The sequence below is a fragment of the Brachionichthys hirsutus genome, chromosome 6, assembly GCF_040956055.1.
Source record: "Brachionichthys hirsutus isolate HB-005 chromosome 6, CSIRO-AGI_Bhir_v1, whole genome shotgun sequence".
Classification (NCBI taxonomy): Eukaryota; Metazoa; Chordata; class Actinopteri; order Lophiiformes; family Brachionichthyidae; genus Brachionichthys; species Brachionichthys hirsutus.
Genome location: NC_090902.1, coordinates 8,423,619 through 8,451,276, shown reverse-complemented (window position 1 = coordinate 8,451,276; position 27,658 = coordinate 8,423,619). Strand labels below are relative to the sequence as shown.

At 43.8% G+C, this 27,658-nt stretch overlaps 1 protein-coding gene across 1 annotated transcript in view; it reads left to right on the top strand.

Annotated features, from left to right (window-relative positions):
• LOC137895290 (collagen alpha-1(XXIII) chain) overlaps positions 1-27,658 on the top strand; it is an 86,535-nt gene that overhangs the window by 42,073 nt on the left and 16,804 nt on the right. The window contains exons 3-5 of the mRNA XM_068740770.1: positions 18,697-18,741; positions 21,592-21,599; positions 22,384-22,410. Coding sequence (XP_068596871.1) covers positions 18,697-18,741; positions 21,592-21,599; positions 22,384-22,410 — 80 coding nt within the window. The remainder of the gene's footprint in view (positions 1-18,696; positions 18,742-21,591; positions 21,600-22,383; positions 22,411-27,658) is intronic.

Genomic DNA, 27,658 nt, shown 5'->3' with positions numbered 1-27,658 from the left:
CATATCACGCAGCAAAAGCATGAAGATGCACCAGGATCATTTATCATAGGATTTCTTCCAGCAAGACTGAGCGGGAGGTCAATCGATCAAGACATTGTCTTTACAAATCTAAAAATAAAAACACATTGAGGTTTGGACCAACTCTCCATGCGGATCAGTTTGCTCCGAATGTTTTCTGTTGTTGGCAAATGCAGAAAATCTTACAATGATCAAAGTGAATAGAGAAATTGTGATGGTGCACACTGCATAAACCACAAAGTCTTTGGATTGCAAATATTTACAATTATGAAAATCTATTTTGCATCCAGATTTCGTGAGTTTTAATATATCTTACATATTAAAAGTGGATGTTAACTTACTGTGGTGATCACTCCGGTTCCATATTTCTCATAAAGATACGTAGGTATTCTCAGTTGATATTATGCAGTGTGGTTTCCCTTATTACATTATTATGTTATCTTTTGTACTCCCTGGTAACGGTGCCTATTTCGTTGCAATTGAAAAAACTTAATATGTCCATAATTTTACCTGTTTTTCATATTATACAATTACATTTGTATCTCGTGCCAAGTAGAAAAGAAACTGAGATGTCAGGAAAAAGAAAACACACACACATACATTATTTCTATCTACGTAGATGCTGCGATAGCAGAGATCAGTTACAGACCTAAGTGGAAAAAGGTGAGCTTTCCTGTGACATAAATTATGTCAAACTACCGTGCAAATGGAAGTCCCCACAGATGGCCACAAATGGGCAAGCAGGCTGGTTATCAAACCGACGACCGTCTCTGTTCTGCTCCATTGCTCATGGCATCACTAGCTTCAGAACAATATTGAATAAAGAGGAATTTGCCTTATGCCTGGCGGTGCAGTGTGTCGGTGTCAGATGGATTACCGAAGCATACATAAAACACAACATACCACACATATGGTCCCTGAACTCCCTTCGGGGACGGGTGCACAGTGGCCCAATCTGCAGCTCCACTCAAACGAGCATCAAAGAAAATGTACGATTACACAGCTTGATAGTGTGCGCCGCGTTAAAGAACTCCCGTCTGCTGACCTGAACAGTACACAACTCGGGTTTTACACACAAACCTTCCTGCCCCCACTGATACACTGCAGGTTTGACACACGTTACTGGTGTGGGTCTGCACAAGCTGGATGACCCACAACTGAAAGATTAGGGACCATGCATGTGGTGTGGGCCTCCGTGATACAGAGCGTGTGGAATTTCTCTGTCTCAGTGTGTCCTTTGTCAGACTTCTTGTTCATGAAATGCGGCACAGCCCCAGGAGTCGTAGTGGGTACTCTTGTCATTGTGGTGAGTCGTGCTGCAGGAAACGGAGGATGCTGGGAGCCCTTCAAAGGGTGTTTGTTTCAGTTGAGGTGAAATGAGCTGAGAAGATCTGGAAAGAGGCAGAGACAGAGGCTGTGGCGGGGCCGGTCTACTGCATGGATCTGACAGGAGTAGATCCAGAGACCAAAACAAGCATCCATCTCACAGCGATGGGGCGGCTCAGACACGCAGGTCTACAAGACCTACAGAAAAGAGTGACAAGCTGAGGCAAAGACATTAAACAAATACATAAAATAGACTGAATGAGAGAATGTAAACTTCAGCCAACGTTTGTGTTTCCATGTTATGTCTTTGCACCCTCAACCACTGATAGTTTCACGCTCACATTACAACTTCTTGACCACGGAATCCTACGCCCAGGATCTGTAATCACGGTGGTATTATCAAGAATCCAAATCAGCACATTTTGAGCAACAATAAGGTCTTATTTGTAGATTTTCATATTAACTTTAAGTCAGGAATATTCTGAAAGTTCTGTAAAGCAACACTGAATCACCAAACCCGGTACATGGATCCATATCAGACGATGGCACAGTAGATTGCATGGGAATTAAATTGTGTAATTAACTTATTGGACAAGCATCCATGGTGTTGGAGGCAGAATGATAATGGTTTCGATGAAGAAAGAGCCTCTGGATCCAGATGTTACTCTGGATCACTATCAAAATCTAATGGACTGTTCATTCCTACCCTTCTAAAATGTTTAATGAAAATCTTTTCCAAACGTTTTGAGCCGACAAAGAATAAAAACAACAATAAGGGACATGAAATGTCACATTGTTGAGTTCCTTTGATACTTTTATGACTGAAACAAATACAAATAATTATTGCATTTTACGACGATTGTTTATACTCGATGGAAAAGCATGACTCGACAGTAAAAAAGATGTTTGTGTGACAAAAAGTAAACAGTGGCCACAACAGATTAGTGTACGGTGGCATTTATGGCGTATGCATGTGTATACAGCAGTACACGGTATGCTTGCATCATGAGGTGTTTACTGTGAATCAGGGATAAGATCCTAAATGTTTTAGTGGCCACCTGGCTGACTGTGCAGCTGGCCTTGAGCGCAACTGTGTGACTGCAAAGCCTGCAGAGCCGGGACGAGGGGATCCATCAAACAAGGGGCGAAGTGTCAGGACAGGAAGAAGCAGGTGCAACTGTATACGACACCATTAAAAAAAGAAAAGGACAAGACTGCTCTGGAAAACATGTAGTCGCATAAATTCCATGGAAAGGGAGCAATTATAACGTAAAATAATTCTTGAAGACAAACTTTTTTTTGGTTGAAAATCCTTGATGCATAAAGTTCTTGAAGAGTTGACAAATTCTCAGGCTGCATGATGAATAGAAAGACCTCCGGCACAAAAACGAAATTATTTCCTTAATTATTCACTAAATTTCCAGGCACATTTCCCCCGGTTTTTAACTATAGCAGTAACAAATTATGGGGACCCCCTGTCTTCTCATAACATGGAATCCTTCTGTAGCCTTGTGTGTGTGTGTGCGCGTGCGTGTGTTTCCTCACAGCTGTGCCGTTCCACTGAACCAGTGCACCATGGATGGCTGCTAATAACCCAACCTAATAATCCCCACATTACCTATGTCTCGCCGCGCTCAGTGCCATTAAATACCCATTTATTTTTGCCAGCACCGTGCTATTGTGTCCCAGAGGTGGGACATAACGCCAGACCGTCGCTGGCTGACTCTGCAGCGCTGCAGTTGGCTGGCTCATGCCCTTGTGTGGTTATCCTTGGTGATTACCCAGGGTTCCACAGAGGTGAAGCCCAGGAGCTCCCTCAGCAGGGCATTTAGATAATGAGAATTGGGAATGCCGATGCAGCCCCAGACCGGAATGATAGGAAATACAAACAAGCTGGATACTGTGATAGAAAACACACACACACACACACACACACATGCACACACACACACACGCACACACGCACACACACAGAGGCTTAGCATTCATTTGATTTGTGGTTTCTTCCTCACAGTGGAACATTGGGAGATCCTGTGAAAAGGACTCACAGGACAAGTAGCTAAACATCAAACGCACAACTTATATTAAATTGTACTTTTTGAACCGAGCAGATCTCAGACTAGCAGTATTCATAATTAATTGGGATTCCACTACTTAGCCTTTAGGTAGAGTCTGCATGAAGCTTTGTATTACACGTCTTGATTACAGCGCTCTAAATGTGGGCTCTAATAGCATGCACAAAGGAGGTTCCCCATGAGGGTGGCTGGGTATATACGCTGGGGAATCTGAGAGCTTTACTGGAAGCCATTAAGGAAACTAGACATTTCCGACCACAGGGAACGAGAAAAATGACGACAATGGGAGAGAAAACGAGACGCTCCAGGGCTGATTTTTTTTTTTACATGATCCTGCAGGGGGTACATATGTGTTTAGAAAACGGGCTGTGGTCTCGGTATGTGTTTGAGGCCTCTTTGTCCAGGTCGCGTGCCAAATTACAGGTTGGCATGGCAACAGTATGGTACTGACATACTGTTTTTGTTGTTGTTGCTGTACACACTTATGTACATATTAACATCATACATGTCTGTCCAACAAGTTGGACTAGCCAAACGTCATCAGTAAATCATTTAGCGTCGGCAGGTTCAAATTTTATTCTGAATGTTGAAGATTAAATGTCAGTTTCAACTCCGGCAGGGAAATGAACCCCGCATTGTGATTGAAACCTTACATGAAGCGTGGGGTCCGTTGGCAGCATCTGAACATCATCTGCAATGGCACCTGGAAATAATTGTGTTTGGTTTCTTGGAATATTGTATATGCATTTGGTAAATGATTCTAAGCATGTTCACAATGTTTATTTCTACAGTAATATCTGCCTGCGTGGCAGAACAACCAAGCAGACAATCTGTCAACTCTGAAAGTGAAGGAGTTAAAGTAGCAACAGCTGCTGCCTGTGTGTGAGCCATGAGCATCCACTGACGAACGAGTCTGACTGTATTCTAGGTTTCCCTCTTTGTGTGCACCACCGGATACAAACACTGTTAAACACTCGGCGCAATATTTTGATATCTGTCATCTTGCGCTGTTGTAAAGCAGCCAAAGGGAGAGGAAGTGACTTTGTTTGTGCAATCCATTTCCATCATAGTACACAAACTCTACTTTCTCATGCTGTGATTTTTATTTATTAAATTTATTTTGTGGCACCATAGTAAAAGATTAGTTCACACAGATTAATTAAGTTATAATCATTAAGTCAAAATTAACATTTGGTCAAAATGTTTAATTTTATGAAGAAACGGATGATGTTCTTTTAATTCTTGCTAATTAGCGCATGCATTTCTATTTAATTGCACTCTCTGAAACATGTGCGGCATGTTTCCGCTGAAACATTGATGACGGACACATTCGTGACAATCCAGAGCTGCTCTTTCAGGTCCAGGATAGTGGTGAAAGAATCTGAAACGAGGAGAAAGAGTCTTTCAGAATGAACATTAAGTTTTCTCTTTCTAAAATTTACATTTTTCAACATTTTTGAAATAAACTAAATCAACCCACAACACGGTTTTGCCTTTACGGCTGTCAATGAGACGGTAGTGTGTATCTGGCTGGGGTAAATATGCACCGTATGTCAACTGGTGAGGGTGGCAGCAGAGGGTTGGGCGAAAGGTGACACCCCGACAAGTGGTGTTTATTACAGTGGAGAATACCAAAGTATAACTGTGAGCCGCCTTGAATATGAGCTACAAGGAGGGAGGGTGACGGAGACGGGGATGAAGGTGAGAGGAAGGCAGGAATCAAGATACACACAGGAAGACGTGACGGCAACATGAAGATCCTTCTCACACTAACAGCACATTTTAACCCAGCGGTCAGAAAGGGAGCGGCATGGCGAGAAGGGCAGAATATAGCACAGTACTCTGAGACAACTGCAGGGCGATACTAGGAAGTGCTTGGCAACCCTTTTGCAAGCTGCATCGTGTGTTTGCAAATTCATTTTGTTGCTGAGTGAGTGAAGGTGTAGCTGCAAAAGAAAATGTGAATGGGTATGTGTGAGGGTCAGAGGTCACCTGTCGGAGACCCAGAGCCGATTTATGGGCTCCACCATCCTGAAGGCTGGAGGTCACATGCTGAGTTTGTTACGTGCTTCAACAAATGCATGCACACACACACACACACAGAGCGAGAGAGAGACAGAGCGGTAACAGCACACTGCTGATGATGGGTCACTCTGTCGAGGTTCAAGGAAAAGTTAAAGCAGGGAATGAGGCTTAATTTATGTCTAAGCGTATAGGATTGAGGATTTTGCCTCAGGACAAAAACCATCTCGGGCGTGATTAAGACGGAGGACACAGGATGTGATCAGTAAAGAAACAAGCTCCAGGTCGCTGATGAAACAGCCCAGCCGGCTCGTGTTGCTCTGGATTATTCATATCTATCAGCAACGAGACGGAGCTTAAACAACCAGACAAGGACGGATGAGCGGCTGATAAAAAAGAGGGAGCAGTTTCTGGGGGTCAAAGCGCTGGCCCTCTCTTCCTTGCTTTGGTCATTCTTTGTCTCCCTCCCTTCTTCTGTCGGGGGGGGGGGGGTGGGGGGGCTTTTATCTCTTGTGGTGTGGCTGTGAAATCCAAACCTGCAGGACCATTCATCCTGATGCAAACCTGCAAATGCTTGATGTTTCTTAATGAGTTTTGGTAAATATGCCTATTTGTTTTAGTGTTTATGATGACGTGAGAATATTGATGTATTTATTCTTGGAGGAATTATTACAAAGTCACTAGATTTTGCAGTGTTGAAAACCCCGTTAGCAACTTCTTGCCTTCTGCAAGGAAGCTAAATGTTTGATTGTTTATCAGTAAGCAGGATTACACGAACCCTGGTGAGAGGGTGAGATACGAGACGAGGAAGGACTCGATGAACTCCAGAGCGGATCTATAATAAGGGGCAGAGCTTGGATTTGTGAACACTGAATGAAAAGGCTTCCTCTTTAACAACTTGACACCATGAAACCAGGTAGAAAGGCAGGCGGCATTATCCCCAAAGGAGGCACCACTGAATCTTTGAAGTAAATCCAGATGAAGGGGTGGATCTACAATTTTTTTTCATGGTGAAAGAATTTAATACAGGTCCTGCATATAAATAGGAATGCAGCTCAAGGGGAGAAGGAACCCTTTGAATGCTCATCCTTTGTGGAGGTTTCTGGGCTCTGGCTGCTGTTATTTAAGGACAGCAGCTTGGAAAAGGTCGACGCAACTAAGAGCCAGTGATGCTTAGATAGAAGTAATTAATAGTTTTATGCATGTAAATAGCTACGTTATGAAATTATACATGTGCTGTGTCTTTGAGCATGGTTTGGCTGTAGCCTACTGCACCAAATCTCACCAGTAGCGCTGGTCCAAATGCAACGTGCTGCCTAACACCACCTCCAAAGCCCAATACTTAATGTATTCATCTGTTTTTCTTTTAATCCACGCGCAATTGATGCGAGGAGATCTGACATTATGCAGCGTTACCGTATTACTGTTCTAAGGTTGATTAGACTGACTAAATATCTGGAAATGACCGCAGCTCACTCGCGCTGTTACCAGGCGTGCACGAGATCACACGTCTGGCTTTCATCTAACTCCACTGTCATCAACAGGTGCTTTCCATTTAACCTGCTGCTCCTCCTCCTCCTCCTCCTCCTCCTCTTACAGCCAGAACAGATAATTGTGTCCTGCGACTGCTCCCTGCCAAAACTCGACTCTTGTGCTCTTAATTGCTTCAATGAATGTGAGACCATTTGAAATTGTCGTCTGAGTCTTTGGCTCTTTGTTGTGCTTTAATTTTCAACATCGTCGGATCTGTTAAAAAATCTGGGTTTTTTGAATGACCCACAGTTGGATTGGGAGAATACTGTTCGAGCCATTTTACCATAAGTGGTTTGGTTTAAGGCCTTATTGTGAGCCCCTCCGCCTCCATCAAGTGAACAGATATGAAACCTTTTGAAAGCACTATCGCTCGGTGCCCATGGGCAGGTCCCTAAATCACCTTCGACGTGACTGTAAAATGCATTTCTTCTACTGGGTCACACCTCACTCCTTGGCTTTGGTTCAGTGAGGCGGGATACTAAAGATGTTCCTTCTGATATTTTATCCACATAAGTGCTTCTAGTACTGAACCAGACGAATATATCAAATGTATTCCCTTGTGTATTTATTTTACTGTTGTTAGCTGATGCACTCTTGGCTGCAACCAGCTACACCAAGAGCGCTCAGGCTGCTCGTACACAGTGCAAAGAATAAATTCCATGACACCAAATAGTAAAGATGCTTCTGTAAATGGAGGTGGCAGCACTGGCTTTGGTTGAGGTGTCAGATGAACATGTGTTGAGTGAAACTAGCTAAGTGATGGCCGCTCTCTCTCTGCAGCTGTGTCCACTATCTTTTACGTACCTCACCTTGACCTTTATGAAAGGTGACTACATTATGAACACTCGTGTAGAGATTCGATGGGTCAAGCTGAATCGCACATGCCTCTGTTATATGGTCCCAGCTGTGTTTAACTTTCATTACTGCACATGAAGCTTATCAGACAGATCAGCGCCGTCAGCCATCCATCATAGTCACAGCTGCCGTAAAGGCACATAAACCAGCCACACATGCACAGACTCACAACTGTAAAGACCTTGAAAAGCACATGCATGCAGCACAGGCCTCTCGTGCAAGACTATCTGAGCACAAACACTCAAGCCTCAAATGCCTCGGCACATCTTTATTGCAGTTGATGTTAAATATGGCTGGTACATGAATGTTTGAATGTAAACTCACAACAGACCGTAACATGAGACTGAGCCCAGTCTATCACTGACTGGGTTAAAAGCTCGACAGCCATCCCAGTCATGCACCGACTCCAGGAACCCAAGCAGCTGATCACACCAAATATGGAAGCCACCAATCGGATAAAGTGACGCATGACCTCTTCCAATAAAGTTCACACTGGGGCAAGTCTGCACCTGCCACCGGGGCAGCTTCACAACGCGACACACACAAAGACACACTGTCCTGAATGATGAGGAATTGAAAGCGGAGGCGGGTTGTGTTACATCAGTAACATCACAGTGGGTGGGGCAGGAGGCATGTAGCATTCAGAGGACCTGCAGGGATGACATCGTATCTGGAAGCACTGTGAAATGATATCCTCCTTACGCACACCTGCATGTGTGAGTCTTTGAAATAAACACTTGATCATCTGCAAAAGACGTAGATGATAATCCTCGCTTTGAAATTCCAATGGGATGATAGAGCCGTGGCGCTGACGTAAGTCGCACACTGAGTTCACGTCCCAGCCGCCCTCACCACCGCTCACCGCCTGAGATGTGAAGGAGGCGAATTTTGGTCTGATTTTGGCCGTTTGATTAACGGTACTGAAAGCTGAAGCTGTGATGAGATGGTTAAAGAGCATTTTAGCTCCCTCCCATGTCTGTTTTTGTTGTTTATACATGAAAACAGAGTTCTATGGCACTCGATGGGAGGAGGATGGACCTGCATCGACCCCGTTTCTGTCAGATTTGGATAAAGCGGCGGATCCACGATGCTTCCACCTTTACGAGTCACAGGAGTTGCTGGAGCCTATCCCAACTTTCTATGGGGGAGAGGCAGGGTACACCCCGAATGTGTCGCCAGCGCACCGCAGGCCCACGCAGAGACAGACAACCACTCACGCACACACTCACACAATCCAGTCAATTTGGTGCAACCAGTTCACCTAATGCGTGTTTTTGGAGGAAACCAGAGAACCCGGAGAAAACACGCAAACTCAGCACAGATGGGATTTGAACCCAGTGCCGTCTCGCTGTGAGACGAGAGCGCTAACCACGCCGCCACCGTGCCGCCCAATCCGAACCCAATTAAATTTCATTCAAATATGGATCAACTGGATTTATTTATTATTTAAACAGAAAATGTATAAATCAACCACAATAAAAAAATACATATATAATAATAAATGAACGCGCCCCATCAGCCGTCCTTATTACATAAAGAGGCCTGCGTTTTTCAGCATGCAGTGCAAGAATTGTAGGTTGTAAATTTACCGTTCCGAGGTCCAGTAAGGAGGAAAACAAAGTTGACTGTAAAGTCTCATTCTCCGCTTGTCAGTATTGGATGACTTGGGAATGAGACAATTGAATCTTTCCCCAGAATCATTCACATCCAGAAACATCTTGAGCACAGTAAAATATACTAACTAGGAAAACACTCAGAGCGCAGACCTCTGTCGAGCAGCTCATTCCCCTCATAATTAGATTCATACCGTCCACATGGTTATCTGGATCATCATCTTAAGGTTCTAAATTGTTCTTGGTATCTTGATACACCAACCATGAAAAGTAGAAGTGAATCTGAATCTGACGGACAAACAAATGCCAGCGATTACATAACCTCCGTCCCATTTTTTTTCTAGCTACTTTGAATTCTAAACTGTATTTTAGCATTGTTAGAATTTAGCTGGCTGAGGTCTGTACTGATTCCTCATTAAGCCATTGAGTGGTCATCCAGATGTATCGCATGACATTGTTGGGTATTTGTTTAAGCCGGTATGCTTTTTGCAGAGCAGAGGAACATGCACTGGGATATGATGTGACTGGGCATACAGACTGGTATTAGTGCACAGTGGATAGGTATGGGGGCTGGTGAAATAATAGCAAGGAAGATCGCAGGAATAAACAATGGGGTTGTCAATGTTGTCATTTGGGTCTCATTTGTTTCCTGTTTTTTTTTTATAGCATATTCTTATTACCGCGTTTCTATTTTTGCTCTTTCTGTCTATTTTCCTTCCCATCTATCTGGTCCAAGGGTTTCACCCTTACTCGTATTAGTCCTCTGTGTTTTTATTTCTTGTGTGTCTCATGATCATTTGTTTTCTCCTTGTATTCCTCCACTTCACCACTATGTTCCCTGTCATCTTCGTTTTTTCCCCTCAGTTTACATGTGTTGTCAATGACTGACCATTATTTACTGGGCTGGCAATATTTTTTCAAGATATGATCAAATATTATTAAAAGGTTTGATTATGTTCAAGTAAAGTGTAAAAAGTGATCCATAATGGTATCAGTACCCAGACTGGCAATGAAATAGAACCAGCTCTTCCTTCCATTGCAAAAACCTTTCTAGATCCGACACACAGAGAAACATGGGTGATCACATCGCCTCCTCAAGGTCTCGCTGAGGTAATAAATCACAAAATAAGCTGTGATTTACTTGTGTTTTAAGGTTCTGCTCTTCGTGACTGTGCGATCAGCCTCTGGACCCCCTCCAACATGGTGCCCATTACTCAAAAACAGCCAGCCTGTGACTGGCAGCTTTGAGAGGAGTCTGCTCCCACCCCGGCTCCCACAGAGGCTGCAATTAGCCCGTCTGTTTCAGCTGGGGTGGAAGGAGAGAAAGAAACCAGAGCAAGGAGCGAGCTTATCTTAACAGCTGAGGGCATGAGGGGTGAGACGTCTGTGAAAAAAGCAGAGGGCTACAAATGAGTGTTGGGATTTTAATGCGATTTCAATTGGGAGAAAGGATCCAAAGAATCAGAGCGTAGCGATGAGTTCTCTCCAGAAGGTCTGTCAAGGTTAAAGAACAAACCTGCTGGGGAAATGTCTCCCTTTTGAACATGAACACCATGTTCCCCCAAACCTGGCCCACATACTGCCCAGCCCAAACACACACACACACACACACACACACACACACACACACTACCACTGCAGCTTTCAGTTAAAGTCATGGTGATCCATGTACTTTTCTTTTGTTCCTTAACACTCAAACACCCACTTCGTTCCCTCTGTGCCCAGATCCTTGGTTTTGCACTAACGTGTTCCAGAGCATCAAACCAGAACCACATTGTATGAATGAATAAAGGATCCAAAGATGAAAGGACATTTTATCCCATTATAGACCACCGTTCAACACAGATTGGCAGTGGACGAAACCAATACTTCACAATGTAATTGTCAAATTATCCACTGCACCATTGATGTCGCAGATGTTCATCCCAGAGAAGAATCTTGTACCTTGTGGTAACACTCGGTACACGAGTTAGACCTGACCTAACCAAGTTCAGGCCGGTCTCGGACCTCTTCCCTCATTCCCAAAAATGCAGTAACCTTTGTGTTTATTCACTCTGAAGCTGGATTTCACACCTCCAGACTCCAGAAATGTCTGCAGCAACAGAGGCCCCAATCTGATCTAATCTAAAAACATTGCCTTAATTCTTACCTCAACATCACACCAATGGCTGCCGCCCACTGCCCTCGGGCACGGGAGCGATTTGACGCACAGCTGAGGGTTGTAAATGATGACAGGAGGTTTATCAATAATGAACTTTTAAGTGTGACTTACAGTTGAACTGCTTCTAAGAGAGTCACCCAAAAAAGATGTGCGTGCATTTCAAAGCTAAAGCCATTTAGGGCAGATGTTTGTGTGGAGTTGTTTGGATTCCTCTTTTTCTTGCAAGTGTTTGTTTGTACATTCAAAATCCGCTTGAGCAACCAAATTCCAGCGTCTTGTGGTTACAGGCCCCGCTGATGGAGGTACCACCCAGGAGCCTGCATGGATGGTGGCAAATAACCAAGTCTCTCCGGTGCACACCACCGTGCTCGGCACGGACACACACATATCTGTGTGTGTGAAGGCGTATGCATGCTATTCCCTTTGCATGCATTTCAGAGAGGCTTTATCTGGAGTCAGATCATTGAAGGCAGCATCACGCAAGGACCGCCCCAAAAAAAGAACAGACGTGTTAACCTGTGCTCATAACACGCTCCATATTTTATTTTAAGCGGTTTAATACGATGTCTTCCAAAAACAAATGCCTGAATTGGTGTAGCCCTAAACATGCATGTGCTAGTTTAGTTAACTACATATTACAATGGAAGTCATGGACTCAGTTTGGTGACTTTAATGGTTCTCTCTCTTGTGCTATGTTGCGCTTCATATTTGCTTTTGCTTTTATCTGGAATCGCAGCTACAGTGGCTGTTAGTAACGCCGCTGCTGGTAACCCCTCAGGACAAATGTCTTATGACTGCTTTGATTTGGCTGCTCTGATTCACTTTATTGTGATGGGACTTTATTTGCGGACCATGCTCCCTGTTTTGACTGGGCCTCTCTTTGCGTGGGGCTAACCCTTCCCTGCTTTCACCTTTCGTTAGCTGCGACACACACCGACTACCTAGGCAGGCTTTCAGCACCGGCCTGCCACCCGATGTAAACCACCTGTTGGACAACGCAACATCGGGACTTGATGCAGGATGCCAAGATATCCTTCCCCAAACTGTGACTAGTCACTAGCAAATATAACATTTATGCAAGTTTACAGGCGCGCTGTTCAGCCTTAGCAGAGCATGTCAAGAAATGATATGTTGATCACAGTCGCATGAGCATGAAACAGGCATCTATACCCTCCAGCAAACAGGTAGTAGCCTCGCACTCAGGAGCTCTCTCTCCATCCATTCTGCAGCCTGCAGTGGATCTAGCAGGTTACAGGCGGCTACATTTGCTGGAGGGTCCTTGAGTTCACTTCAACCAGTCTGAAACATTCTTTTAACAATGTTTTATAAAGATTCAATTTTGGCGATTCTAATTTTAGGATTATTGCTCATAAAGATGAAGAAAGTGAACCTTGACAGAGCAGTAAAAATATGGCTGGAGGGCAAAGGAGCCTTTCATTAATGTAATGCCTGTTGCTGCAGTCAGCATGGGTTTAATTTTGATCTAAACATCTCCAACCATTTATTGCACTGTATTGGTTGCAGACAGATTGAGCCAGTTTTATTTATAGTTTTGGTGAGTGTGCTTATGAGATGAGTCAGAGTAAAAGTCACCCTATACCCAATTACCTTATTAGAGCTGACCCAGGAACAAAGGGGATTTTCTTTTATATATATAAAAATAAAAAAGATCATTATTTTAAACACATGTGTAAAATATGAAATTTCTAAATTGGGGATTATGTAATATGAGGACCATTTCCAAAACATGCTGTATATTTACCGTTTTTAATGATCTTCTGCTGGAACATGAGGAAAAAGACAAACATGGATTTGTTGGGACAACAATGTAAATACCTTGAGTGTGGTACAATATCTTTATTGCCGTAGCTCTTTAGTGCAGATGCAAAAACATTTAATGGGATAAGGTTGGATTGTTGTGTTACAGACAACAGGCTGCATGTTCTAAACCTCTTTCCGAGCCTGTAAACCTGTGCTGACCCGGGCAGGAGACACGGTGCAGCTGGAGAATGAATCACCACCATGTGAAAGCTGTGTGTTGTCTTTTTCTCTTTCTGTTGCTGTTTACATATCAGCATGTGCCCCCCCCCCCCCCCCCCCATCCTTTTGCATTGAACATTGGACAAACACAGGGAAACGGCTGACAGACCAGGAGACAGTTAAGTTGTGTTTCAGACAAGGAGGCGGAACAGCTGTCCCCATTTGTGCAAAGACGGAGCTGAACCAGTGGACGGGAGTTAACACCAGATCATTCAATTGTATTGATTACATTTGTTCTTCGTGGTAAGCATCAAGACTCTGACAAATGAAACGCCTTACTTGGTAACTTTTAACACATGTTGTTGCACCAGTACCTTTAAAATTATAAAACAAAATGCAATTTTTTGATATTTCTTTGTATGTGTATGTATGGTGATTTATTTATTTTCTTCCATTCACCCACTTCAGTCAGTTTTTAACCTTGTTACTTTAAATTAATAATTCTGTCCCTTTAATTTTTGGTGTTTTGTGTGATTCTCACGGTGCTGGACCGCCGCAGGAAACGGTTTGTTTGATGGTTCATTGTCAGATGTGTTGTTGTTGTTTTTCAGTAATAAATAAATACACTTTTTTTTTGTCTGATAAAATGACATTTGTAGAATGAAGCCATGATCAAAAATCCTGTTTGTTTTGCCTTTATGTCTGAAGGTCAGCATAGAGACACCTCCTCCTAGTTTATTTCGCTTTTTAATCGAAATAGATCAGAAAGAACACCGTTCTCATTCAGGAAAAGAATTTAGAGCAGAGACTGTTCCCTGCAGCTAATAGAGGGAAGCAAGGAGTTGACCTTTGCTACTTACACCTTCCCTCTCCCCACTCTTACCCCACGTGCTCTTCCTTTACACTTAAATTAAATGTTCAGGAGGCATTGCCGGAGGAGTGGTGGGGTTAGGAGGTGGATGGATGGAAGTCCTGCGGTCGTTCATGCGGAGTATCACATTCTGCTATTTTCATTTGGCTCTTTATTGCTCCCAGTTGTTGGGTTTAACAAAATGGGGCCTAAAATAAGGCGGGGGGGGGGGGGGGTCAGTCCATCAAAAAGCACCGCGTTCCCTGCAAGATTGTTTGCAAGAAATGTCACAGTAGCTAAATCGATGTGAAACAGACGACGCAGATGGCGGATGGAAGGGTGTGTGTGCTGGTGAATGAAACCAAAGGTGATGCAGGGAGCGTATTTTGCTGGATGATGTTTTGCCCTAAATGTGAAAGAGGGCTGCAAAGAGAGAAGAAGGAAGGTGTGTGTGTGTGTGTGTGTGTGGTTTTGAACATGCAGACACACTTGCAGCCTTTAAAAGTGCTGATGGAAAAATTTCCTTGAACTCGGTGAAGGTCAACTGTGCTTGTCGGCTAAAAATGTTGAATATGTGTTCATGTGAGGTTTTATGAGGATGTGTTCGTGTGCCCTGCCTTTCTGAATGTGTGTTTGTGAGCTTATAGACTGAATTCCCTCCGGTGACTATCAAGTTTTTAACCCTGTAAACGTGTCCATATGGTGTTTTTATGCTGAAACACATGAGCCAACTACGCATTGAATGCCATAACGCAGCGTGTCCAGCGTAGAGACACAGATTGCTAATGACAGAAACGCGGCATCACACAAGGTCTGCATATGTAACATAGCTATAGGCAACCCAAGCCATGGCTATCAGGGGAGGAATCAAGTTTAACTGCTAATGTGTATTTTTGTCTCACTGTGGTAAGACACTGTTATATTCATGCTCTGTTTTCTGATGCAAAGCGGCAAAAGGAGAATAGGAGAAATGTGAGCCTTCATTTTTTTATCTGAACAGGCCCCAAAGGGGGGAAATGCAAAAGATTTTGCCGCAAAGCTTATTTTGAAGCCAACCTCTAATGACATGTTGGTCAAACAGCGCATTATTCTGCCTCGTGTTTTGTTTGTTGATGACATCAGCGTGTTTGATGGCATCAGTCAGCGTTCTCCTGCTACGTTTTTAGGTTGGAGGTGAGAAAAGTTAAAAGTTTGCCATAGTCCCAAAGGTCAAATTATAAAAGTTTTTTTTCATTATTATCATTCTGGCAGAAAACATGAGCTCCTGATTTTGTCGTCCATCAGAATCACTTTCAAACATGTCTGACTGAATTACTCTTGTATTACACATGCTAATGTGTAGCTTATGGCAGGTAGCAAAATAGAAAGTTAGCAGAAGGTTGTGTGTTTGATGTTCACTTGAAGATAAACAGGTATGCTTAGGCTGCAGGCGAGCACTGATAGGTGGATCTGGTTACATCAGTGCTGCCAAATCTCCCAGGATGGCTGCCAGTGATGGCGGAGGTGGCCCGCTCAATGGGTGCATCTAAAACCAGCTCGCCAACTATATGTTACGTCGAAGCCAAGCAGGGATTAGGAAATAATGGATTTTCATCATGGGAAAAACTTCTAAACATTTCTAATGCAGAAATGAGTTCTGGGGGGGGGGGGGGGGGGGGTCAACAACGTCAGGGCCGTGTGGCATTATGGGTGACGGTTCCTCATGACGTGACTCAACACCTGCGACAGTGAAAGATGACCGCCTCATCCAGCACCTCCTCCCATCTTCACATTGCGCTGCATCTTGGTTTGCCCGCTCTCTCTCTCTCTCCTCCTTGATCATCCTGTCTTCTGGTTTGGATTGTAAGAATGACTTCTTCACTTTGACGAATGGAATTGTCTTCAAGTTGCATCACCAGCATTTTGATCGGCGTTAGCTTCAAGAGAAAAATGAAAAAAGTCAAATTACATGCACGGAGTAAAACCCGGCCCCCCAGACTATCTCTTTTTAATTGCTCGTCATTTTCACACAGATCATCCATTTTCTTGCTGCAGAGACCCGTCTCTTTGGGTGCCTTTGATTACTTAGAGAGTGATTGATCACTTTTCTCCGAGACTCTGTGATTTCTGCCCAATTTAAAGGCATATTTGGTTGACATGCGGGCTAATTGCTACAAGCTCTATTCTGGCGTGCGTTTGTGACACTTTCTGACCTGCTGTAAGTCGAGGTTTATCTAAATTAAAGCACTTTTGAGTGTGAATATTTCCCTGTATTTCATTATTCAATGATATCTTATGAAATATGAATAGAAATAGGGAAGTACTTCCATACTTACACACACACACACACACACACACACATGCAGCTGCTCAGTGATGCTGCCCTTTAATTCGTCCAGGCAATATGCTCTCCATCAGCTTGTCATCGCCTACCTTCATGTCCCCTCAACTCTGCCGCTCCAAGCCAATCACGCTCATGTGCTTCAGTCGCGATGACGCCCGCTCCTCCAGCATTTGGCGACGGTCGACTTTCATGTCTCACATAAAGGCAGAGTAGGCATGCCCCCCGGCGATCCATATCCCATAATGAATATCCCCTCTTGAGGCACTTTAAATGGCCATCGGCCATGTTGAACAAGGGTTTTTACAGGACTGTGAAGGCATCCATCCATCCCTCCTGGCTCCCTTATTTTTAATGTGTTTTTGTTAAATTTAAACCTCATGCCAACATGAAGTGCATTATTTTTTTCCTCCGCTTTGTCCCCTGCCAAGTCATTTTTCCACTGCCACTGTGTTTCCTTCCATCCTGCCACCCCCTGGAAATCTAACCTGCTGTTTATTGCAGCGTAGGCTTTAGCAGGGGAAGTCGCTGGGCCCACGATGGAATATGGAGTCTATTATTATAAATTGTACTGCTGGCTTAGTGCGTGTTATACAGGTTATAAAAGAGCAAAATGATTTAAATTGGTCAAACATTACGTTTAAACGAGCGTTAGCGGCTGTGTAATGTAAACCTTCTCCATTTTTTACATTTTAATTTCACTTGGTAGTTAATGGCTACTGCAAATGTCCAACTGCATCAAGTAAAGAACAAAAACAGAGTAGGAGGGGGGTGAATGTGGTTCATGCTAGGCTCAAAGTGGAGCGCAGGCAGCGCTTAACTCACCTGTTTCTTAGTTATTTCAATTCCAAATAAATTAATAGCGCATTGCTATTGCGGGAAGGATGAAAGAAGGAGAGCGGGCAGGCATGAGGAGGAGGTTTGGGAGCATGACTGAGCTCCATTTGAAGGAGTTGGCGGAGTAAGGAAGTGATTATGCCACTACAATAACCCCAATAATGACAATAGGGAAAAACATGTCTGCAGCCACAACCACTTAGCATCAGGAACAGCACACGGCGCGTCTCCGATTTCACTACAACGGCAGGGCCGAGCGTGGGAGGATGGGCGCGTGGAAAGACGGAGAAAGAAATAAGGTGTTGCGCGCAGGAGGGCTTCCGCCCGCAGAGAGCGCGAGGTTTAGTTGAGTCATAATGTAGCTGTCAAACCTTCTGTCCTCCAATGGAGCTTCTGTAAAATGTAGCAACAAGGTCCCGTTTGAAAGCTCAGATCCGTGTAAACAATGATCCTGTTTAAACGCTTTTTACTTGCATGATCAAATTCAGTACATAGTTCGCAGAATGAGTGAGCACTTTCACCGCTGATTATTTATTTTGAATGTACAGGAGAAGAAAAAGGTGACGTGAAAAATATCAGATGTCTTGCCATAATGACCCCAGTGGTCTCACAGGCCGCCGCCCAGTCCATCACTGCCTCTGCATTCCCGCTGCCTTTCCCCACCTTGTGTTTACTTGGCATATTTCCACAACTTTCTTCTCCGACTGTCGCCAAGAATTTTGAATGGTTCGTGATTTTTTTTTTCAAAAAGATCAAAGCAGACTTGAAACGCCGCGGACAGTGAGGAACGGTCTTTATGGTCTTGGTTTTCAGCCAGCATGAGAGGAGAACCTGTCTTAAACATGTCCAGGGGTCCGGTCCGTTCAGCCCGAGATGAAATCACACATTACATTTGGCTCTGAGTGTGTGACAGCACTGTTTTTTTATTTCGGCCACTTGAAGTGGTCCTTCCATCACTTTCGGACGGGCATTTCCATACGGTGCCAGCTCACGCAATCTTCATGCCAGACGCAACATACGACCAGCAGCAAGTCAAACGGCAGGTTCTGCTCAGCCGTGTGGTGCTGATTCGGAGGATTTAATGTTCTGTCTGCCTGTTTTCACAGGGCCTCCGGGGAAACGTGGACGGATGGGAAGAAGAGGGGAAGCCGGTAAGTGATGCTCCCGACCGGCTTTGTTTGTTTACTTGTCCTTTCTTACTTTTCCTGGAAGTCTCACTCTTTCACTCGCGCCTGCACTCGCTCTCCTTTCCTGGGTGACCGGTTTGGTTTCAGGTGCTTGTAAAGGCAGTGACCCATGAGCCAGGCCAGTGGGTGATGGGCCACAGTTGGCCTTACTCCCCTGTCCTCTGCTATTTGCACCGAATCAGCCTTAACCTCGGCCATGTGGTTGCACTAACCTTTCACAGATGTCAGTCGTTCTCGCTGAGCGGTAGCAGCTGCAGTTGTACACGTCTAATAAGACTTTCCCATGCCTACATCAATACCCGCCATTATTGTAATGCAGACCACAAAATACGCAATGAGGACCCAGAATAGTGTAGAAACATGACTCTTGCTATGCAAAAGGTCCTCTTGACATATAGGCCAAATGTTGGATTGGACGTTTCAGTCACATTCATTTAATTTGGTGGCGTAACATCACTGGATGATTTGATCTAAACCTGCAGGACTGTAGTTTGGTAGATGTGTGTCAGAACACATCCAATCTGGTTGCGAGTCATTGTTGGGGATATTGAGGAGTTCACTTCCTGGAAAGATATTGACAAATCACTGTTAAACTTTTATTGTCCTCCTTTGTTTACCGAGAAGCTTTTGCGAAATTATCAAAAGCAGAATAGCACAATTCAAATATAAATATTTGCAAGCTGTAGTTAGATTTTGTTTTGAAAGCAGAATGTTCAATTGTGACGTGTCATACGCTTTTAGTGCCACATTATCTTTATGATTTTTGTTTCCCCTTCATGCTGAAGGAATAAAGTTGTTGTTTTTTATCCCAAATATGTCGTTCTGTTTTCTTAAAGGCTCCACCGTGTCCTACGACAGCTGAGCACTGTTATTCAAACAGAGTTAAAACTGTATCTGCTGGCTTTAATGATCGGTTGTGATTATTTACAGCTGCATGACAGTGCATGTGGGACTGACCAAGTCCGACGCTGTGGCTTCTTGATGTGATTTTAATCGCTTTTGGACAACAATGGTAGCTGGCTTTTGGTGTTTCCATGGGACTTATTGACAATAAGACAAATATAGAGTGCAACCACTTGTCCTTTATAATTACCCTCATCCTCCCTCCTGTCCAACGATCAACGTGGATTACGCAAAATCTTCCGCAGTTCTGTCAGGCGATCACTAAAACGAGTAAATGACTGTTGTTAATCAGGGCGGCATGTATTTTGAGCCGCTTGGACTTTTGGAGGATTATCATTATGGGATGGTTTCATCCGAGGCGGGACGCTCATTGGCTGCTCTATTCTTGGTTCAGGATGGTCTGCGCTGAAACAGGGAGATGTGGTCTTGTTGACTTTGTCTCTTGTTGTTTCCGTTCGCGTCCTCACATTTCAGCCCGGGCATCGGCGTGAGGGTGGAACGGTTGAGGGGAGCTAACCCTAACCCTAACCCCCCCCCCCCAAGGGCAATGTTTTACAAGCCCGGGATTCTGTCAAAGAAACAAATGAGAGTAGAGAGAAGAAGCAGAAATCTAAATAACAGGAAAGGGTTCAGACAGAGGAACCGTCGGCGTGTCTCTGTCGTCACTCTGTCGTTTTCTTTTCTCTTCCTTTACTCTTCTCTGTTTCTTTGTTTTTGGTCTCCACGCTCTCACCAGTGTCAAGTTCAGCGGTTAAATCTGCTCTTCCTGACGCTGTTATTTACCCACCCATCTGCCCCCCGGGGGGGGGTCCCTGCCCCCTGCCCCCTGCCCCGCGGTCTAGATACAGCTAAACCTGACTGATTTTGTCTTCATGCCTCATAAACCCAGACACCTCTGTCTTCTTCCTCCTCTTACCCCCCCAGCCCCAACCACCTTCATTTTTTTGTTCCTCTTTCTACTCACCCCAAAAATGTTCTGCCTTTTGAATCAAACAGCAAACTTCAAGGCTCATGTAAATTCTGGTCACATTAGCATTTTTTGTGTGTGTGTGTTTAAATAGTAACAGAATACCACAAATGTCCCACTTGTCCCCAGAGGGATTCTGTTTCCAATCTTGGCTCGTCAGATGTTTAGTTTTGCATCTGACGAGCTCTCAGAAACAGAACGTGCATTTTGTTGCACGGCTCCAAATTGGGCCGTGTAATGTGATTCTGTTAACCACATATCGGCACGATTGGTTTTGAGTTTAAATCAGATCAATTTAAAGCAATTACTAATAGAAAAGTTTTTAATGGCAAAATGATATGTTCACTTTGTAAATGCTGAATGGGTTAGTGCCCTCAGCCTTGGACTTTTAAAAGAACATTCCATTAAGACCAAGACATAGAGGAGTCTTTGATCTCTCCTCTTGTTTTTCTTCGCGTACTTTTTTGCTGCCGAGACTCAACATCAGAGCATTTCAATCAGATCTGAGAGACTGCCCTGCAGAAATCCCTAAGACATCATTTTTTTATGCTTTAAGTGGGTGAATAGTTTGCAGCACAACCCCAATGTTTCCCGATCTGGAAGCACCCATACCTTCTTGGGGAAACAAAGTCTGAACATGAATTCATGTCCTAATGCAAAACATGATCCATTTTCCAGAAGTCTGTTTAACATAACAGGGTCACCGCAAACTCCGAATGCAGTGGCTCTAATGAGCTTTTTCTGTACCGTATTTACGGGGTTAATTGCAGTCATCATCTAACAAACCACATTGCATGTGCAGTTTTTTTTTTTCTGGTTGTTTACCACTGTTCAGAGGAATTGATTGCTGTACAAACCAGATGTTAGCTTAGCTCACGCCTGCCGTGCTTTATGCCACTGGAGATTTATGGTATTCATGCTTGATCTCTATTCTTCTCTTGCAGGACCTCCTGTAAGTACAATTTCATCTTGGTCAGGTAGTATTTACATCCACATTTAAATACTCTTGAGATATGTCCTCTGGAAATCAATATACAAATGCAAACAAACAACAGACACACTAATGTATTAGTCTCCTGCTGCGGTAACACGTGTGCGTTGGTGTGTGTGTGTGTGTGCGTGTGTGCGCGTGTGTGTGTGTGTGTGTGTGTGTGTTTCATGGGGATGGTCAAGGAATGTTGAGATTGGAAGCGTGTCATTTTTCTCTGTGGGATTATTACTCCTGCTGACACACATGCACGCAAACATCAGATCAAACACATGTGGGGGTAAAAATCTCATGCACTGACTTGGAGCTAATGATGCCTGCAGCTTTTTCCCCCCATTTGACGAAAAATGTTGCAACCCACCTCACAAGCTAGATCCATTTTTTTGAATTTTTTTATTTAAGATATTTGGTCGCATGTGGCACAGATCAAATGCGCAGGAGGGCAAATTCTCCTGAGCACACCATAAACCTTTCCTGCCTGCGCACCTGGTTTACGAGGAGGAGGCATGAAACAACATTGATTTGTGTTCCTGGAAGATTCCTGCAATCTCAGGAAGCGAGCGGGAAGACGTTGGAGTTCAGTCACTGTCAGCTGTAGTGATTCATATAAAAACATTGATCATCTGTATCATTTAATGTTTGTCTCCTTTAGAAGAAATTGTAAATATACACAGCATGTTGTGTGCAGTTGTGGGTTCCTGTTCTAACCTGTCGAAATGCTTCATGCTTTAATCTCTAACCTCACCAGGGCAAATCTGGACGGGATGGATACCCGGTAAATTTGATTTATTATTATTTATTGTTTCACTGTTTATTTCAACCAATCACAACTCTAATTGTATCTGTATTGATTCCACTCCTTCAGCTTTGAAATGTCTTTTTTCCTTCGTTGTCGCTTATCTTTGGGTACACAACTGTTCTCCTTGCCTTTTTGTGCAACCCTCGCTATTTGCTCTTCATCAGAGGTCTATACTGCCCCACAAAAGTAGAAATGACACAAATGTCAAGGACATCTGTATTTGTATCGTACATCAGCATTTCGTGTGTAAAATACATATACATAAAGAGCAATGAAACTGAAGATGCTATCAGTTAACTTCAGCCGGAGGATTTTATGTCAATGAGAATGTGAAGCAGTCACCCACGTGGTGGAATCACGGTCACCATGGGGACGACTAATGTCAATAGTTTTACTGTGTACATCCAGAGCTACTGAATGAAAATCCGATACCTGATTTCGACCAGAGGAAATCCACTAACGGGCCCAGTTCCTGTGTTATCCAGAGGCGTAGTGGCCTCTTGTGGAGAAAGTCTGTTATCTGCACAGACACCAGTGCTGAGATGAAACCGCTCGCGGCTCTGTTGCTGATTTGTGGTTCAGGCGTAGCCAAATCCTTACCATCGAAAACAGATTCAGCCGATGGATGTAATGGATACGGATGGTGAGCGGTTCACACGAAGCAGCATGAGCTGAGTCGATCTGGTCGCCATGGTGACTCACAATATACGGCTGGTGTTGGAGTCCGTAGCACCTTGTTGTCACTTTTGTTTCTTTTTTGCCATTTCATTTTGCTTTGGTTTGCATTGTGTTTTTGGTACGTTGGTTACCCGAGCTCACACCCAGTCGGGTTCCCAGTCGGGTTCCACGTCTGTCTGGCACTGTGCAGCCTTCCTGACTGGAAATGTCTGCTGCTAATTACACACAGGTGAACTCGGAGAAGAGGGCGAACATTTTTGTCGGTTTGCCTGTGACTCTCTTCATCCTTGTCATTGTCTTCATCAGAGAGCACCAGAGCTGTGGCACGTAGCAGTGTTTTAAGAATTACGCCATCTGCTTCATTAAAGGATGTATTGTGTTGCTTTAAAGATGCATAATCTGGTTAATCCCAGTTTAATTAGCATCAAAGTCACGATCTAGACTCACACAGAGGCAACAACCTGAAAACAGCTTGCTAAATCATAGAGGCAAAGTTCCTCTACATGACGCACAACGGCAGTTCCAATGACAAAGCGAGCTGTGCGGATGAAGTTACAGCTGATTAATCACACTGGCAATTAACAGGGACAGCAAATTATTCCATAAAGCAGCAACAGAGGTGCTCAGGTTTCAAACGCCGGCTTAAATAGACCCATTCTTCCTGTTTGGTAGAAGTGTTTGTGTGTCTGTGTCCATATGTGCACATGTGTGTGTGAAATCTATCCAACAGCCCAAAGTTTAACTGTAACAGAGGCCAGAGCTGCGTGTGCGTGTGTGTGTGTGTGAGTGTGTGTGTGTGTGTGCCGCTCACATGGAGAGGGCATGAACACATTTGAGTTAAGTCGGCTTCTGAGCGCCGCGGTGTTAACTGTGTCGTGTCAACACGTGTTCTCTCTTTATTTTCCACCTTCAAACACTTTCTGTCTCACCTCTTTCCCCCTTTAACCTAATCTTAACTTTAATCTTGTGTGGAGTTTCCATGTTCTTGTATTCGCTCCTGCTGAACTATTGTCCTCTCACAGTCCAACAATGTGCAAGCCCGTCTGCTGTATAACCCACCTGTACTTTTTGACATGGACTAGAGTATTTGTATATGTAGTGTGGGCACTTTTACCTCAGTGAAGGAATCAGAATACACCTCTAGCACTGAGTGAGTATCATTCATCTCTGTCTTGACAGTGTGTGAGTGTGCATGTGTTACCCTTTATTCAGGCGGCATACACACATGTCTCACAGCCCTATGTCTTCATTTGCCTAATGCATGCAGCAGTCCTCTTCCACTGAAGCATTACTAAGATGACAAACAGTGCTAATGACGTGTGGTTTGTATGTGCATGTGTGTGTGTGTGTGTGTGTGTATGTGTGTGTGCATGCTCGTGTCTGTTTTTTCTCTTCCCTGTCATGTCCTCCTCTCATAAATCACAGGAGTTGAGTTTCAGAAGTGAGTTTGCATACTGCCAAACAATTAAAGTCAGACTGGTAGACCTGTGTGGAGGTGTAACGTCATGCCCACACACACACACACACAGGCCAGATGATTATTCATAGGTGCATTCACCAGCATAGCAGTCACGAGTGTGTTTATGCTGGAATGCCATTGTGTGACATGCAGAGTCATCATAAACTATCCAAGGCTTCCATTGTTCAGCCTTGCAGACCTCTGAGCGCAGATTAAAGCCAGACAGCGACCCGACAACATGTCGGTAATTTTCTATCTCAGACGCACGGCTCTCTGGGTTCTGCATGGGTGTAAATGCTACTTTTTTTCAAATGTAATTCATCACAAGCTACGTCTACGTATCCCTGATGTATAAAGCAGATTTGTCCTTGATGTGAAATAAATGTAACCAGAGATGAGGAGAAAAGAATATTGTTTAAAAGGCTAAGGAATCACTGCAGGGGAGAATTTCCTCAAAGACTTGAGCAGTAAGGAAAGTAGACCCAGGAGAGAGGAAGAGGTTCACATTCTCCCAACATGATTAAGCTTAGAGAGTCTAAAGTGTGCGATGCATTACTGCAGCATATGTGTGAGAGACGTCTGCTCTGATGTGCAGACACCGACTTTTCACAACGCATCAACAATCGCACCCCACTGCATAATTACCCGTCTGCGCCATAGGGAGTACAATAAAGAGGCATAGACACTCTCTCACTCTGTTTCATTGAGATTAAGAGCTGCACATATGCATGCATGAGCATGCACACACACACACACACACAGACACAGACACATGGCTTCCTGCAAGCCAAAGTATTTTCCAGAAATTTGTTTAAAAGCTGTCTAATTGGTGGGAATGCTGAGTCAAGGCTTTTTTTTGTTTGTTTGTTTACTCTGCCAGAGGATGCTGCAGGTCAAAACAGCAACACATAAAAACATACAGTTTTATTTCCTCAGCAGATTCACTTGTGGGTTTAGGTGTACGTAATCTCACACTTATTTCACCCCCATTTCCTGACAATAATTTAAAAATATATATATTATTCTGTGCTCTTATCCTCATTTCTTTATTCACACCTTGTACACTTTTGTGATTCTGCATGTCTATCCCACACCAAAGATATTTTATAGCAATGCAGCTATACAGAAAAAACAAAGTCTAATCTCTCTCTCTTGTGCTCCTATTGTCGCTCTTATCACATGAACCTTTCCGTCTCATGTTCACCTTGGCTTCTGTTTCGTCTGGCCTCTGTTGCTGTTTTACATTTATCCTATTAGAGTGTCCTGGACCGCTTTTGTTGGTTTCTGGACTTTTGCAGCGACCGATGACCTCATCGTGTGCATCTCGTGCATCTCGTGCACTCGTCACGATAGGCCTTTAAAGGAGCCCGACGCTGATAAGCACTGCCAGATGCAAGGATATCACTGCACACACACACACACACACACACACACGTACACAAATGCATAGATCAAGAGACATGGACTCACATATGAGGGAATCCTCACTGCTAAATTTTGTCAGCTTGTTCCAATTCTCACACTTGCCATGCGTGACATGACAGCCGGGACATGCTGCTTTTAATGGTGTGATGAAATGACAACTTAGCTGGAACTCTGTAGACGTGTTGAAGGGAATGCAGAGCATTTCATCCTTCATCTTCACACTCCTCTCATCTTTAGACAGACAGAGTAAACGTATTGCTGTCTGATTGGTCCCAGTCATTTGTTCCACCCTGGTCTCGGTCACCTACTGCTCATTTCCTCAACGCCCTTAATCAAAAAGACATTAAGAAGATCAAAGGCTTTCCCTCTGTCCTGCTTCTCCTCTTCCTGCCATTCTGAGATGCCGCCTCCTCCCATCCGTCTGAGCAGGCGGCAATGACACTGCGGTAGGTTCGTGCAACAGGACGCAGCCTTGATATCGCCCATGGGGGCTGGTAGAGAGCCCCTCTCCTAATCTCATTGTGTAGCTACTATGCCATGACAATAAAGGCTTTCTATTCTATTCTAGAGGAGGAGGAGAGGAAGATCGAAACTCCTCTGATGTAAGATCCACACCTCTGCGAACGGCCGAGCCACCCGAGCGATGCAGTAAAAACTGTTAGCGTAACATCAAGTACAGTCGTTAAAGAGAAAGTCAACATTGGGTTTTGCCCCATTCATCACATTTAAGTGTTTTCCTGGAAAGTTTGAGACGAGAGCCGACAGCTCGTCTTTCCGAAGCGGGGTTCTAAATGTCCGTGTCACCGCCGAGTGTTGCTTTTCAGACGAGGCTCAATGACTGTTTCTGTTGAGCTAAACAGAGTTTAAGGCTTCAACCGCTGCTTCAGCACAGGAGCGAAGTTAGACAGAGGCCAAATATCTCATCACCACCAACACAGACATGATATTGTGAGGAGGATTAACCCAGCAGGATCAAATCACATCTTAATGTCTGAGTTCAACACAAGCACAGTTGAACGGGGCAGGATACAAAAAGAACCTTTCTATCAATGAAAGATAATTTTCCTTCTTCTTTTGCATCTTGTACTTTCCAGACTGACTCTCTCTCTCTCTCTCTCGCTCTGATTTAAAGGCTCTATTTTCACTCTTCTCACTTTGAGCACTTGTCAAACTTAACTGTTTTTCCTAGGCTGAGATCATTTACATTTGCTGCCTCGGAGATATACAGACAAGACTCAAATAATATAAACTGCAAACAAATATCAGACGTTTTATGATATATATAGTTTGTATACATTGATACATTGTGTGTTTGTGTGCTGGAATCTGTGTAGTAGTGTTGTGGAGTTCACTGTGTGCTATGTTTTTATGTATTTACTATGTTGTGTGGGTTTTTTCTTTCTTTTCAGTGGTTTTATTTTAGGAGCTCACCTGTACCATCTGGCAGGGGGACTGACAATGGAAATCAGCCTATGGCTGCAATTGTGTTCATTTATGTTTTCATTTTTTTATAGAAAATATTTATTAATGTGCATTGTCCCTTCTCAGCAAATAAATAAATAATACCGGTAATTATTATTATTATAAAAAAACATAACAACAAATTGTGACGATCCACATGAGTGTTTTTTAACCAGTCACAGTGAGAGTCTAACATTGTGG